The following is a 13,073-nucleotide window of genomic DNA, read 5'->3' on the forward strand; positions in this document are numbered from 1 at the left end:
CTGGTCCTGAGGTAAGTAGGATAGGGGATTATTGGTCTTGAGTGTAAGAGCCAAATAGAGGAGTGAGGAGGAGGCTCTGGATTGATTAGTTTGTTTTTGAAAGGTACACTTCCAGGTGAGTAGTTTACTGTCTCTAAGAATTGGCTAACCTTGGGAGGGAGGGCCAGTCTTCCTAGGGTGAGTGAAGTTCCAGATGTCAAAACATCAGAATAAAAGACATGATTAATCCAGTGGAGAAAATTATAAAATTTGGTTGCAAGTCTTAAAAGAAGATCTACCTAATGAAGTATACCCCAGTGCTCACTTTGGCAGCATGTATACTAAAATGAAGTAGATACCATTTTTCTGAAAGGAACCCTAATATAAAAGTGTCACTTTTTCCCAAAATAATTGATACATTTGATATAATTCCCATCAATATCCCAACAGATTTTTGGTAAAACTTAATGAACTGACTGTAAATATTATACCGAAGAGCCAAGGTCCAAGAATAAAGGAGGCAATTTTGAAGCTGTAGACCAAGGTGGAGAGCATGCCTATAGACACCAGGACTTCTGAAGTTATATGAATTAAGTCAATGTGATGTTGGTATAGGAATAAACCAAAAAATATCAGTGGTATAGAACAGACCCTTTTTAGCAAACATACACACAGTAGAAACTTGATATGTAAGAGGTAGCATTACGAATCAGAGGAAATAATGGAAGAATCAGTAAGTTAAGGTGGGGATGCCTGGGTGGTTAAGTCGATTAAGCGTCTAACTCTTGATTTTGGCTCAGGTCGTGATCCCAGTGTGGTTGGATCCATTACCAAGTCGGGCTCCGAGCTGGGCATGGAGCCTGCTTAAGATTCTCCCTCCTTCTCTCTCTCTGGCTCTCTCTCTCTCTCTCTCTCTCTCTCTCTCAGTCTCCCAAAAAGAACAAAACAGAACAAAACAAAACAAAAAACCCACCAAGGTTTTGGACAGACTGCCATCATGTGTTTTTATATGTGGTATATATTAAGAGGGGTACTATGTCATTTATGGAGGAGTGTGATCCCCAGAATGAATAGCCTGAATCTCCTCATGAGGAAACAGACAAGGTTAAGCAAATATTTCGCAGCATTTATTCACTGATTTACTGAATTTCTCACTGGGTACACATCATCTGGAGAGCAGAAGAGAACCCTAGTTTGATGTGTTTCTCTCACGGTGAAGTACATAGGCTTAAGAAATAGTAGGTAGTGGGGCGCCTGGGTGGCGCAGTCGGTTGAGCCTCCGACTTCAGCCAGGTCACGATCTCCCGGTCCGGGAGTTCGAGCCCCACGTCAGGCTCTGGGCTGATGGCTCAGAGCCTGGAGCCTGTTTCCGATTCTGTGTCTCCCTCTCTCTCTGCCCCTCCCCCGTTCATGCTCTGTCTCTCTCTGTCCCAAAAATAAAAAAAAAAAAAAACGTTGAAAAAAAAAATTAAAAAAAAAATAGTAGGTAGTTGAGAAAAGAGAGGGGAAGCAGGATGAGAAAATCATGTTGTAGTGATAAGCAACTTCCAAATAGCTTGAGTGGCTGCTGCACATTTATGCCAGTATTAGTCATGGGTTATATACTTGATCACATTGGGAAGTAAAAGAAGGTAGAGTCATTGAATCCAGGGGTTCACAGAAAACACAGAATTGACCATCAGCTTCTGGCTGTTGAAGATCTCATCCGTGTGACTCTTCAATAGCAGTGTCAGAGTAGACCTTTAGGTAACCTGTGTGTGTGTGTGTGTGTGTGTGTGTGTGTGTATGTTTTTACTATCTACTAAACAGAAAATGCCCATATTTCCCTATAAGAAAAAAATTATTTGCATAGCATGATTTTTTAAAAAATGTTTATTTATTTTTGAGAGACAGAGACAGAACATGAGCACGGGAGGGGCAGAGAGAAAGGAAGACACACAATCTGAAGCAGGCTCCAGGCTCTGAGCTGTCAGCACAGAGCCCAATGCAGGGCTCGAACCCACGAACTGTGAGATCATGACCTGAGTAGAAGCTGGATGCTTAACTGACTGAGCCACCCAGGCACCCCATGCATAGCATGATTCTAAACGCACATGTTTTTTATGTATCTTGTTTGACATCTAATTTTGTATCAGTAGTCCAGTGGTTAAGTCCACCTCCTTCTTAGATTCATACATTAGGTTTACTACTTAGTAACTATGAGGGCATGCCTTGAACATGTGTAATCTTTCTGGGTCCTAGTTACAGATAAGATAAGGATAATGTCCAGTTTAATGAGTTGTGACTCTTTGATTAGGTATGTAAAGCAGCTAAAACTCTCTGTGGCACATAATAGATGTTCAATAAATTTAAGCTATTGTAAAAAAAAAGTCAGTGTCATGAAAGACTTAACAAACAGCTGAGATATTACAGATTAAAGAAACTAAAGATATATGATAACTAAAAGCGGTATGTGATCCTAGATCAGAAGGAAAAAAAAGGTCTGTAAAGAACATTATTGGAATAATTGATAAAGCTTATGTGAATTGTACATTAGATAACAGTGTTGTAACAGTTTCAGATTTCTTGAATTTGATAGTTATGGTTATATGAGGCATTGTGTTCTTAGGATACGTACTAAAGTACTAAAGGTGAAGGTTACTGGGACACCTGGGTGGCTCAGTCAGCTAAGTGTCCAACTTTGGCTCAGGTCATGATCTCACGGTTCGTGAATTCAAGCCCCGCATTCGGCTCTGTGCTGACAGCTCAGAGCCTGGAGCCTGCTTCAGAATCTGTGTCTCCCTCTCTCTCTCTGCTCCTGCCCTGCTCACACTCTTCTCTGTCTCTCAAAAAGTGAATAAACATTAAAAAATATTAAAATAAAGGTGAAGGTTACTAATTACTCTAGAATGTAGTTCAGTACAAAAAAAATCTCTCAAGTGAGAGACATGGGCAATTGTGGCAAAATATCAAAAATTGGCGAATCTGCATTAAGGAGTACCTGTTTGAAATTTAAAAAACAAAAAAGTTCAAAAACTGTGGCTGGGAGAATTAATTATTGATTTTAAAAATTAGATCCCAGCTTTGAACTTGTAGGAGTACTGACAATACTGACTCTATCTTTGGCCTTCCATCTTGTTCATGTTCACTGGATTACCTCTCTTTGGGCTTATGTGTTCCGGGACCCTTGGAGATTAATATACATACCTTTTAGAAATGCCCGTCAAGGTAGGGATGAGGAGAGGCTTGCTTTGGCCTGCCAGGAATCTGTAAGAAATAACATAGTCTTTTCCCTTTCTGACATACAGGTAGTGCCTCAGGGTCTGATTAAAGGTTAGCTGTCAGGTGCATGCAATCTTTTGAAATACATACAAACCCTTTGATCTGACTGCAGTGCTCTTCCCACTCCACTCCATGTGTCCCCTTGCTTTATTAAACCTATAGGCTAAGGTCTGGACTTTGTGGAGAATAGCTGCAGTGCTATGTGAATTTTTGCTGGTGGATATCGCCTCTCCCCACCACCCCTCTCCTGCATTAAGTTACCTTGAATAAAACTTCAAAAACTGTATGGAATGGTTAAGTGTCAGACTTTGGCTCAGGTCATGATCTCGCAGTTGGTGAGTTCGGGCCCCACATTGGTGCTGTGCTGACAGCTGAGAGCCTGGAGCCTTCTTTGGATTCTGTCTCTCCCTCTCTCTCTGCCCTACCCCCACTTGCACTCTGTCTCTCAAAATGAATAAATGTTAAAAAATTAAAAAAAAATTACAATGAGATTGTAAAAATACAATCACTTAGCACTATTAGATGGGCATAAGTTTTTAATTTGGTGATAATTATAATAACTTAGCATTCACTATATGGAAATACTTTTCTAAGTGCTTTAAGTGTATAACTCATTTACTCTTCAAACAATCATAGAATATTGATAACATCCTCATTTTACAGATGAGGAAACTGAATTTGAGAGAGATTGAGAACACACAGAAAGTGGTACAGTTAGAATTTAAACCCAAACACTGTAGTGCTACAGCCTGCTAGATTGAATGCCATGCCAGAGGTAGTAGTGCAAAATGCTTAAGAGTTTTTGGAAACAGGTTATATTCCCTGTAATCTATGAGATCTTAGACAAGTTACTTAACCTGTGACTGCCTCATTTTTGGTACTTCATTATAGATTGCTGAGAGGCTGAAGTAGGTTATTTTATTATTATATACTGTTTTCTCTAAGCATGGGTGAAGGTGTAGTAGTATAGCAGAAACTCTTACACACATTTTTGGTTGGGAATGTAAATTGATAGTGCTGCTGTACCACTTTTTAAAAAAAGGTTTCAGGGGTGCTTGGGTAGCTCAGCTGGTTAAGCATCCAAGATGCTTGATTTCTGCTCAGTTTATGATCTCATATTTTGTGAGTTCAAAATGTCCACTGGCATTGACAGTGTGAAGCCTGCTTGGGATTCTCTGTATCCCTCGCTCTCTGCCCCTCCCCCACACACGGTTGCTCACTTGCTTGCTGTCTCTCTCAAAAAATAAATAAACTAGGGATGCCTGGGTGACTCAATCAGTTAAGTGTCTGACTTTGGCTCAGGTCATAATCTCTCAGTTTGTGAGTTGCTAGCCCTGCCTTGGATTCTGTGCTGACAGCTCAGAGCCTGGAGACGCCTTCAGATTTTGTGTCTTGTCTCCCTCTCTCTGTGCCCCTCACCGTGCACTGTGCTCTGTCTTTCTCTCTCAAAAGTAAATAAACATTAAAAAAAAAAACTTAAAAAAAACTAATAAAAAAGATTTCATAAAGCTAAAGGTGCTCCTACCTTGTACCTTCAACTTGGAAATACCTTTTGGAAAATATTTAGCAATTCAGCTCTTATTTATTTAAACACATTTTTTTTTTTAGTATATGTGCTGCCGAAGCGAGCACATAACACATTTTTTTTTAATGTTTACTTATTTTTGAGACACAGAGAGACAGAGCGTGAACAGGGGAGGGTCAGAGAGAGAGGGAGATACAGAATCCGAAACAGGCTCCAGGGTCTGAGCTGTCAGCACAGAGCTCTTGTTTATTTTAAAGAAACTCTCCCACATACTGCCAAGAAGCTGTGCACTGGGATGTTCACTGCAACATGTTTGTATTAGCTGGAAACAACCTCAATGTCTATCAAATAAAAAATGTACAAAATAAATTATACTATTTTCATGCAATAGAATAGTATGCCCTAGATTTTAAAAAATGAACTATAGTCAGGGTGCCTGGGTGGCTCAGTCGGTTGAGCATCCGACTTCGGCTCAGGTCATGATCTCACGGCTTGTGAGTTTGAGCCCTACATCGAGCTCTGTGCTGACAGCTCAGAGTTTGGAGTCTGCTTCAGATTCTGTGTTTCTCTCTCTCTCTGCCCTTAACCCACTCACATTCTGTCTCTGTCTCTCTCAAAAATAAATAAACATTAAAAAAAATTTTTTAAATGAACTATAGTCACAAAGATGAACATAGATCTTGAATGATACTGAATAAAAGCAATCTGCAGAAGGATATATGTAGTGTGATGCTATAAATATATATAGGGTGATCATATAAAGTATAAAAACATGGGAAGAAACTATGATGTTTTATTGAATATAAGATTACACAGATCTTAAGGTGCATCATTATTTAGGTAATCAGTAAGAAAAATATCACCGTGAAACTATTATATACCATTAATTATAAAATACATACCAATTTTAGAGGTGTTAAAATGATGAAAATAATGTGCCTCTTGGAATAAGTGAACTGGGATGTATTACTTGTGGGTTTAGGTGAACATGTGAACATAGAAAATGTTTTGTAATAAAAAAAAAGACTACGGTTACCTTTGGAAGAAGTCGGGGGAATGGGATTTGGAAGGGACACAGGGACCTCAGCTCTGTAATGTCTATAATGTTTTGTTTGCTTAAAGTAAAAAATGCTATATGAAACAAAAAAAAAGAAGATTCATTAAAGCTTGATTGGGAGTACATGGATGTTTATGTACTTTTCTGTATGGCTAAAATCTGTCTTTACTTTTTTTTAATTGGTGGTGAGGAAGAGTAGGTAAGTGTGAACGTGGATAAGTTTGTCTTAAAAGCAAGGACGAGAGAGTAAAGCATATCAGTGGAGGGTTTTGTTTAAGTGAGACATACAGGTATCCTTTGCCCTCTGAGCTCTATTTATGGAATATATTCTCTTAGATTTTTAGATAAATCCCTTATTATTTAAACTCTTACCAGGGCACGTGGGTGGCTCAGTCGGTTAAGTGTCCGACATCGGCAAGCCCTGCGTCGGGCTCTGCCAACAGTTCAGAGCATGCTTTGGATTCTGTGTCTCCTTCTCTTTCTGCCCCTCCCCACTTGCACTCTGTCTCTCAAAAATGAATAAACATTTAAGAAAATATTTAAACCATTACCATTTATCTAAAACTTTGGAACCAGATAGACACTTTGATATCCACAGTTGCTACCCAAACTTAAGTACTACATATATTTAGAAAGTAAGAGATACTTCCACTGAATTTGTAAACCAATAGAGAAGAGACTGAAAGTATAGAAGATAGAGTTAAGTCCCTGAAAGGGAAAGAGCTGAGGTCTAGAGTGTAGAGAAATTCACTCTTGATAAGAGTAGAGTCACTAACTACCCTTACATTGGAATGAATATGATGAGAAGAGGTTTAAATAATAGAATAATTTTTAGAGGTAGCTATGAAATTGACTACATTGGCCCAATTGTCTCAACTCAGTGTGAAAAGTATGAGGAAACGTCAGGGTCAACTAAGACAGTGCTTCATAGTGGGTAGATTTTGTTGTTCAGATTTTTACATCTTTTGGAAGTAACTACTGCCTTTTGAAATACCTTTTTGAAAATTTACTTGCCCTTTGCAAAGGTCACAGGATTTACCGAATATTTTTAATATACTAGACCATGGATTGATTCTGTAATATTTTGAAATTCTGATTTTTGAGTTTATACAGCCTAGGCTGCTTCCCTGATCTTTTCCAGATAGAGAAAAAAATTGCTAACACATAAGAATGTATGTATGTTTCAAAGTTTATGTGGTGCTTTATATTTTATTTTTCATATTGATACAGTGAGGAAATTATTGTAGTCTCTATTCTTCATTTTGCAGTTTAAGCTTAATACTCTTTTTTAGTACTGCTTGTCTCTAATTATTTCTTATAATAAAATATAGGTTACTTTGGAGTTTCACTAGTTAAATGCAGAGCATTCTTTACTTTTATTCTCCCTTTTTAAATTTTAGAGCTGAACGACAAAGGAATGAAGCACTATATAATGCTGAAGAGCTGAGTAAAGCTTTCCAACATTATAAAGAAAAAGTGGCTGAAAAACTGGAAAAGGTAAGAAGCAGTTGTGCAAATTCAGTTTTTTTGGAACTGTCCATATTCTAAAAATAAAAATAAAAATAGACATAAATAGAATGTATTTGTTTATAGTTAAAGTGGGGAATAATTTTTATGACCTTGTAATAAAATCATTGGAATAAAGAATTGTAAATATTGGCTAAGGCTGGTGTTCATAATCTTATAATGAGCAGAAACTTTTTTATCAAAGTGGGAAAAGAATGGAGACAAGGGGAAGAACAAAATACAGAGAAAGAAAAGAATACGGAGAAAGATGAGGTGAGTGAGCAGAGGTTGGAGCTGCAGAAGTAGAAGCAGAAAATTTGTTCCTATCACCTCCATGAAAGTGAAGACAGAGTAGATTGTATAGCCTTCAGTTGTCTCCCTGGACCTACCACCCTGAGAGGATCTTACTCCTTCCTCTCAAAGGGAAAATTCCTTTAAGAGATTCTACATGGTAGTATAGTGACTTTATTACATTCACTTAATATTTTCAAGTCATATGGATAATAAAACCTGTTTGGAGGAAGGCCACATGTTCAGTATTCAGACATTGAGCTCAGAAGAGAGGTCTGGTTGATAGATACTAACATGAGAGATTCCATCTTGAGATAGTAATTGAAAAAGAGAAAGTTAATGATTCCGTTCAAAGAAAGGTAGAAGGGTAGAAGAAATATTATTATTAAAAGTTTAATAAGAAAGAAATACCATATGATTTCACTTATATGTGGACTCTAAAAGATAAACAAACAAAAAGCAGAAACAGACCCATAAATACAAAGAACTGATGAGGTGTTGGGCAAAATTGGTGAAGGGGAGTGGGAGATACAAACTTCCAGTTATGGCATGTGGAAGTCACAGGCATCCAAGTTACAGCATAGGGAATATAGTCAATTGTATTATAATAGTATATGTAGCGTCAGATGATAGCTACACTTGTGAGCACAACATAATGCATAGAGTTACTGAATCACTGTATTGTACACCTGAAACTAATGTGACATTGTTTGTCAACTATATTTCAATGAAAAATTCTTAAAATCCCGTCAGATACTGTTCTTAAGTGTAAATTAATCAGATCACTGTTTTGAAGGCCTTGGAGAAGATCCCTGTGGGAATGAAATTTTGTAGGAGGGATTTTTAATAAGGTAATTTGTCGGGGGAGATAGAATACCTAGCAGGGGTAATATGTTCAGGGAGAGGAAAGAGAAAAATGTTAAGATGATTTTTTTTTCACATTTCTCCTTAGGATTATCAGTTCAAACCACACTCAGCAGGTACCTCTAGTTAGGTCGATGTAATAACAGAGGCAGATCTGCCTATTCTGTCACTCCCACCACTCTCACCTGAGTGCTTGATTTTTATCTGGTTTAGATTTGGACTGTAATTTCAGTGGGAGTATCTTATGGCTAAAATTTCAAAAGTTATTTCTCCGTAACATTTGCAGCATAGTTAGCCTTTAGTTAATTTCATGCAGCATCCCTGCATAAATTGCTTGCTTTGCTCCCGTGAGGCCAGAATGCTTCCTGTCGGGTGATAGTGCCATTGCCCCTCTGTCATAGGCTCTCAACCATTTCTGGACAGGTGGTGGCATCCCCCTCCTCGTCCTTTGTTACTGCCCGTCACTTTGCTCCTTTCACTACAAGGCTGGGGACTTAAATGTGTGAAATACTTACTCTACTCTCCTGCTTATTTCTGAAGTCACTACTTTTTAGTTTGAAACACCTAAAATTTATGACTACAGTAGTATGTCGACTTAAAACAAATTATTGTTTTAGGTTCAAGTTGAAGAAGAAATATTAGAGAAAAATCTAATTAGCTGTGAAAAAGAAAATAAAAGGCTGCAGGAAAAGTGTGGTGTATATAAAAGTGACCTTGAAATTCTGAAAGAAAAATTAAGGTACAGTATCTTGTTATGGAAAAAGGAGTTTTGTGTGGAAATGGAGAAAGAACTGAAACGTTTTAAAATAGAATATTTTGTATATTGTAATTGTGGCCTTAAATTACATAGAAAGCTAGGTTTCATGACTGCAATTGTTTTCTGGGTATAATTTTAGGATTTTTAATGAATAAAACGTGTTGATATTAATATACTTGCAAATATAGAGTGATATGATCAGCATATTTGCTTTGCATATATTTAGAGAAGATGAACACAAACATATATGAAAATATTACTGCCTAGTAATCTGTTAATGGTTGATTACTATCTTTTAGAGTTGTGGCTAATAGTTCATGATTTTTCCTTATATAACCTAAAACTTTCTTGAAGTTGCAATATGTTGAATTAGGATGTGGGAGTTAGATCTCCTGTCTTATACTTTTATAAAGGGAGCACAAGTGCTTCAAAGATAATGGAGTTCTCCTGCCTTCCTCCTTACTATGAGACACTGGGAAAGTTTTATAACCTTTATATACCTTAGTTTCCTTATCTATAAACAGAGAGTGATAATCGTGCTACCCACATAAAGTTGTGAGTGCCTGGCATGCAGAAAGTAGGTACTCAGTAAATGTGAGCAGGTATTATTATTTCAGAATTAAAGCTTTAAAATATTTTATTTTTGAAAAATTTTAAATGTTTTTATTTGTTTATTTTTTAATATAATTTATTGTCAAGTTGGCTAACATATAGTGTATACAGTGTGCTCTTGGTTTTGGGGATAGAGTCCTGTGATTCATTGCTTATATACAACACCCAGTTCTCATCCCAACAAGTGCCCTCCTCAATGCCCGTCACCCATTTTTCCCCTCCCCACCCCCTGCTTTAAAATATTTTAAAAGTGAGATTAACTAGGATTTACTGAAAATAAATATATATTTTATTTTCATTTTTATGTTTTTTTCTTCATAGGCAGTTAAAAGAAGAAAATAATAATGGAAAAGAAAAATTAAGGATCATGGCAGTGAAAAATTCAGAAGTTATGGCACAACTAACTGAATCTAAACAAAGTATTCTGAAGCTAGAGAGTGAGTTAGAAGACAAAGAGGAAGTACTGAGAGAAAAATTTTCTCTAATGAATGAAAACCGAGAATTAAAGGTCCGTGTTGCAGCACAGAATGAGCGACTGGATTTGTGTCAGCAAGAAATAGAGAGTTCAAGGGTGGAACTGAGAAGTCTGGAAAAAGTTATGTCCCAGTTGCCAGTAAGTATGGATGAAAAGGAAACTTTTACTCAAGTGCTTTATAAGAGATCATCATTTTGTGGTTGCTTTATTAGCTTTTACTTTGTGTTTTTTTTACATATCTATACTTTCAGTAATGAATTTCTTTTCTACCTAATCCCTTTTCTTTTTCTGCTCTTACCCTTTCTTAGTCTCTCAGACGCCCTATGTAAGAATGGCACAGGATTTTTAAAAAACAGCTTTATTCAAGTAATATTTGTATACCACAGAATTCACCCATTTTAATTGTACCATTCAGTGATTTTTAGTAAACTTACAAGTTTTGGAGCAATCACTGCAGTCCAGTTTTCAGTTTACCATTCAGAAGATTCCTTTACCACACTCACCCCTAGGGAACCACTAATGTATTTTCTGCCTCTAGAGATTTGTCTTTTTTGGATTTTTCATACAAATGAAATTGTACAATATATGGTCTTTAGCTTTCTAAAAATTTTTGAGGATCATTCATTGTGATATAAGTACTCCATATCACTTTATTGTTGAATATTATTCAATTGTATGGATACGCCACATTTTATGTAACTGTTCACCAATAAGTAGATAGATATTTGGGTTGCTTCCATGTTTGGACTATTATGAACAATACTGCTACGAACATTTGCATACAAGTCTGTGTGTGGACATAGTTTCATTTCTCTTGAGTACATACCTAGGAATGGAATTGCTTGGTCATATGGTAAAGTTGTACTGAACTGTTTTCCAAAGTGGCTATACCATTTTACATTCTCACCAGGAATGTCTGAGAGTTCTGTTTTTCTACAACCTAGCCAACATTTGTTATTGTCTGTCTATTAGATTTATAGCCATCTTAGTGGGTGTGATGTGGTATCACATTGTGATTTTAATTTACATTATTCTAATGACTAATAATGTTGAGCAACTTTTCGTGTACTTATTAAAATGTTTTTATGATAGCAGATGGCCATCATTTCTCTTTCAGTTACATATATAACTATATATATAAGTGAGATTAGAAAGAAGGTAAGTATAACTATGTCAGAAATCTGTTATTGATAATTGTAAAATAAAGGTGAGATCAGGAGAAAACTATATAAATGTGTCATGGCTGATTTCAAATATGTGTATATGTATATATTTTTTAATTTTAAGTTTATTTATTTTGAGAGAGAGAGAACACAAATGAGGGAGGGTCAGAGAGAAGGAGAGACGGAATCCCAAGCAGGCTCCACACCATCAATGCAGAGCCTGACGCAGGGCTTGAACTCACAAGTGGTGAGATCCCATTCGAGATCAAGAGTTGGATGCCTAACCAACTGTGCCACCCAAATGCCCCGGTTTCAAATATATTTGGATGGGTGGTAGACTTACCAATTTTATTTTATTTCTTTGACTCTTACCTATTTTATTTTATTTTTAAAAATACAGCAAGGGTTGGGGCGCCTGGGTGGCACAGTCGGTTAAGCGTCTGACTTCAGCCAGGTCACGATCTCGCGGTCCGTGAGTTCGAGCCCCGCGTCGGGCTCTGGGTTGATGGCTCAGAGCCTGGAGCCTGTTTCCGATTCTGTGTCTCCCTCTCTCTCTGCCCCTCCCCTGTTCATGCTCTGTCTCTCTCTGTCCCCCAAAAAATAAATAAACGTTGAAAAAAATTTTTGAAAAAAAAAATACAGCAAGGGCACCTGGGTGGCTCAGTTGGTTGAGCGTCTGATTTCAGCTCAGGTCATAATCTCAGGGCTCGTGGGTTTGAGCCTTATATCGGGCTTTGTGCTGACAGTGCAGAGCCTGCTTCAGATTCTCTGTCTCTGTCTCTTCCTCTCTCTTTGCCCCTCCCTCATTTGTGCGCTCGCTCTCTCTCTTTCTCTCTCTCTCTCTCTCCCTCCCCCTCACTCTCCCTCACTCTCAAAAATAAATAAACATTAAAAAAAATTAAAAATATAGCTAAAGTGTTTTGGAAAATACTACATGTGCCTCTGTTGTTTTTCACATAATGTTATATTATGTGATACCTCCATAATGATTTATATAATGCAGGTTTATTTTAACTATTGTGATTTTTCTGTTATCTCAGTATTTCATAATGTATTTTTACATTTATCCTACTGACGGACATTAGGTTGTTTCTATTAAATTCACACAATTTTTCAAAATTGGGGTTCTGAATAAAACAATTGCATCATAGATATTGTAAGTTTATGTATGTCTCTTTTTAAATTTGCAGTTAAAAAGTGAAGTGTTTGGTTTTAAATCATCTCTTTCTAAGCACCAGATGAGTAGTTTGTCAAACAAGGAAGACAATTACATTGGCTGCTGTGAGGCAAATAAAATGTTGATTTCAGAATTGAGGTATGGCTTTCAGATGCTGAAGTTGTAGCAAATACGGTGGTTTTTTTTAAATTGGCAGTTAAATTAAAATCCTTAATTGAGAAGATGAAAAATATATAGAAAAGTTCATCCAGTGTTAAAACAAACAACTGTGTTTCCACAACTAAGACTTGATTCTTCTTAACATTCTGTGATATTTTTTTCAAATGTGTTTAAGTAAAACATAAAACATTACAGGGTGGATAATACCCATTGATCTTTCCCACTAGTCTCATTCTCCTCTTAAGAA

General features: G+C 36.9%; 1 protein-coding gene across 8 annotated transcripts in view; it reads left to right on the plus strand.

The window, feature by feature from the left end:
* Window positions 1-13,073, plus strand: part of CCDC18 (coiled-coil domain containing 18) — a 118,329-nt gene that overhangs the window by 19,306 nt on the left and 85,950 nt on the right. For all 8 annotated transcript variants that reach the window (XM_043575591.1, XM_043575589.1, XM_043575584.1 and 5 more), the window contains 4 exons: window positions 7,223-7,319; window positions 9,101-9,222; window positions 10,174-10,465; window positions 12,681-12,805. In XM_043575591.1, the coding sequence (XP_043431526.1) occupies window positions 7,223-7,319; window positions 9,101-9,222; window positions 10,174-10,465; window positions 12,681-12,805 (636 nt within the window). The remainder of the gene's footprint in view (window positions 1-7,222; window positions 7,320-9,100; window positions 9,223-10,173; window positions 10,466-12,680; window positions 12,806-13,073) is intronic.

The sequence above is a fragment of the Prionailurus bengalensis genome, chromosome C1 (assembly GCF_016509475.1).
Source record: "Prionailurus bengalensis isolate Pbe53 chromosome C1, Fcat_Pben_1.1_paternal_pri, whole genome shotgun sequence".
Lineage (NCBI taxonomy): Eukaryota > Metazoa > Chordata > Mammalia > Carnivora > Felidae > Prionailurus > Prionailurus bengalensis.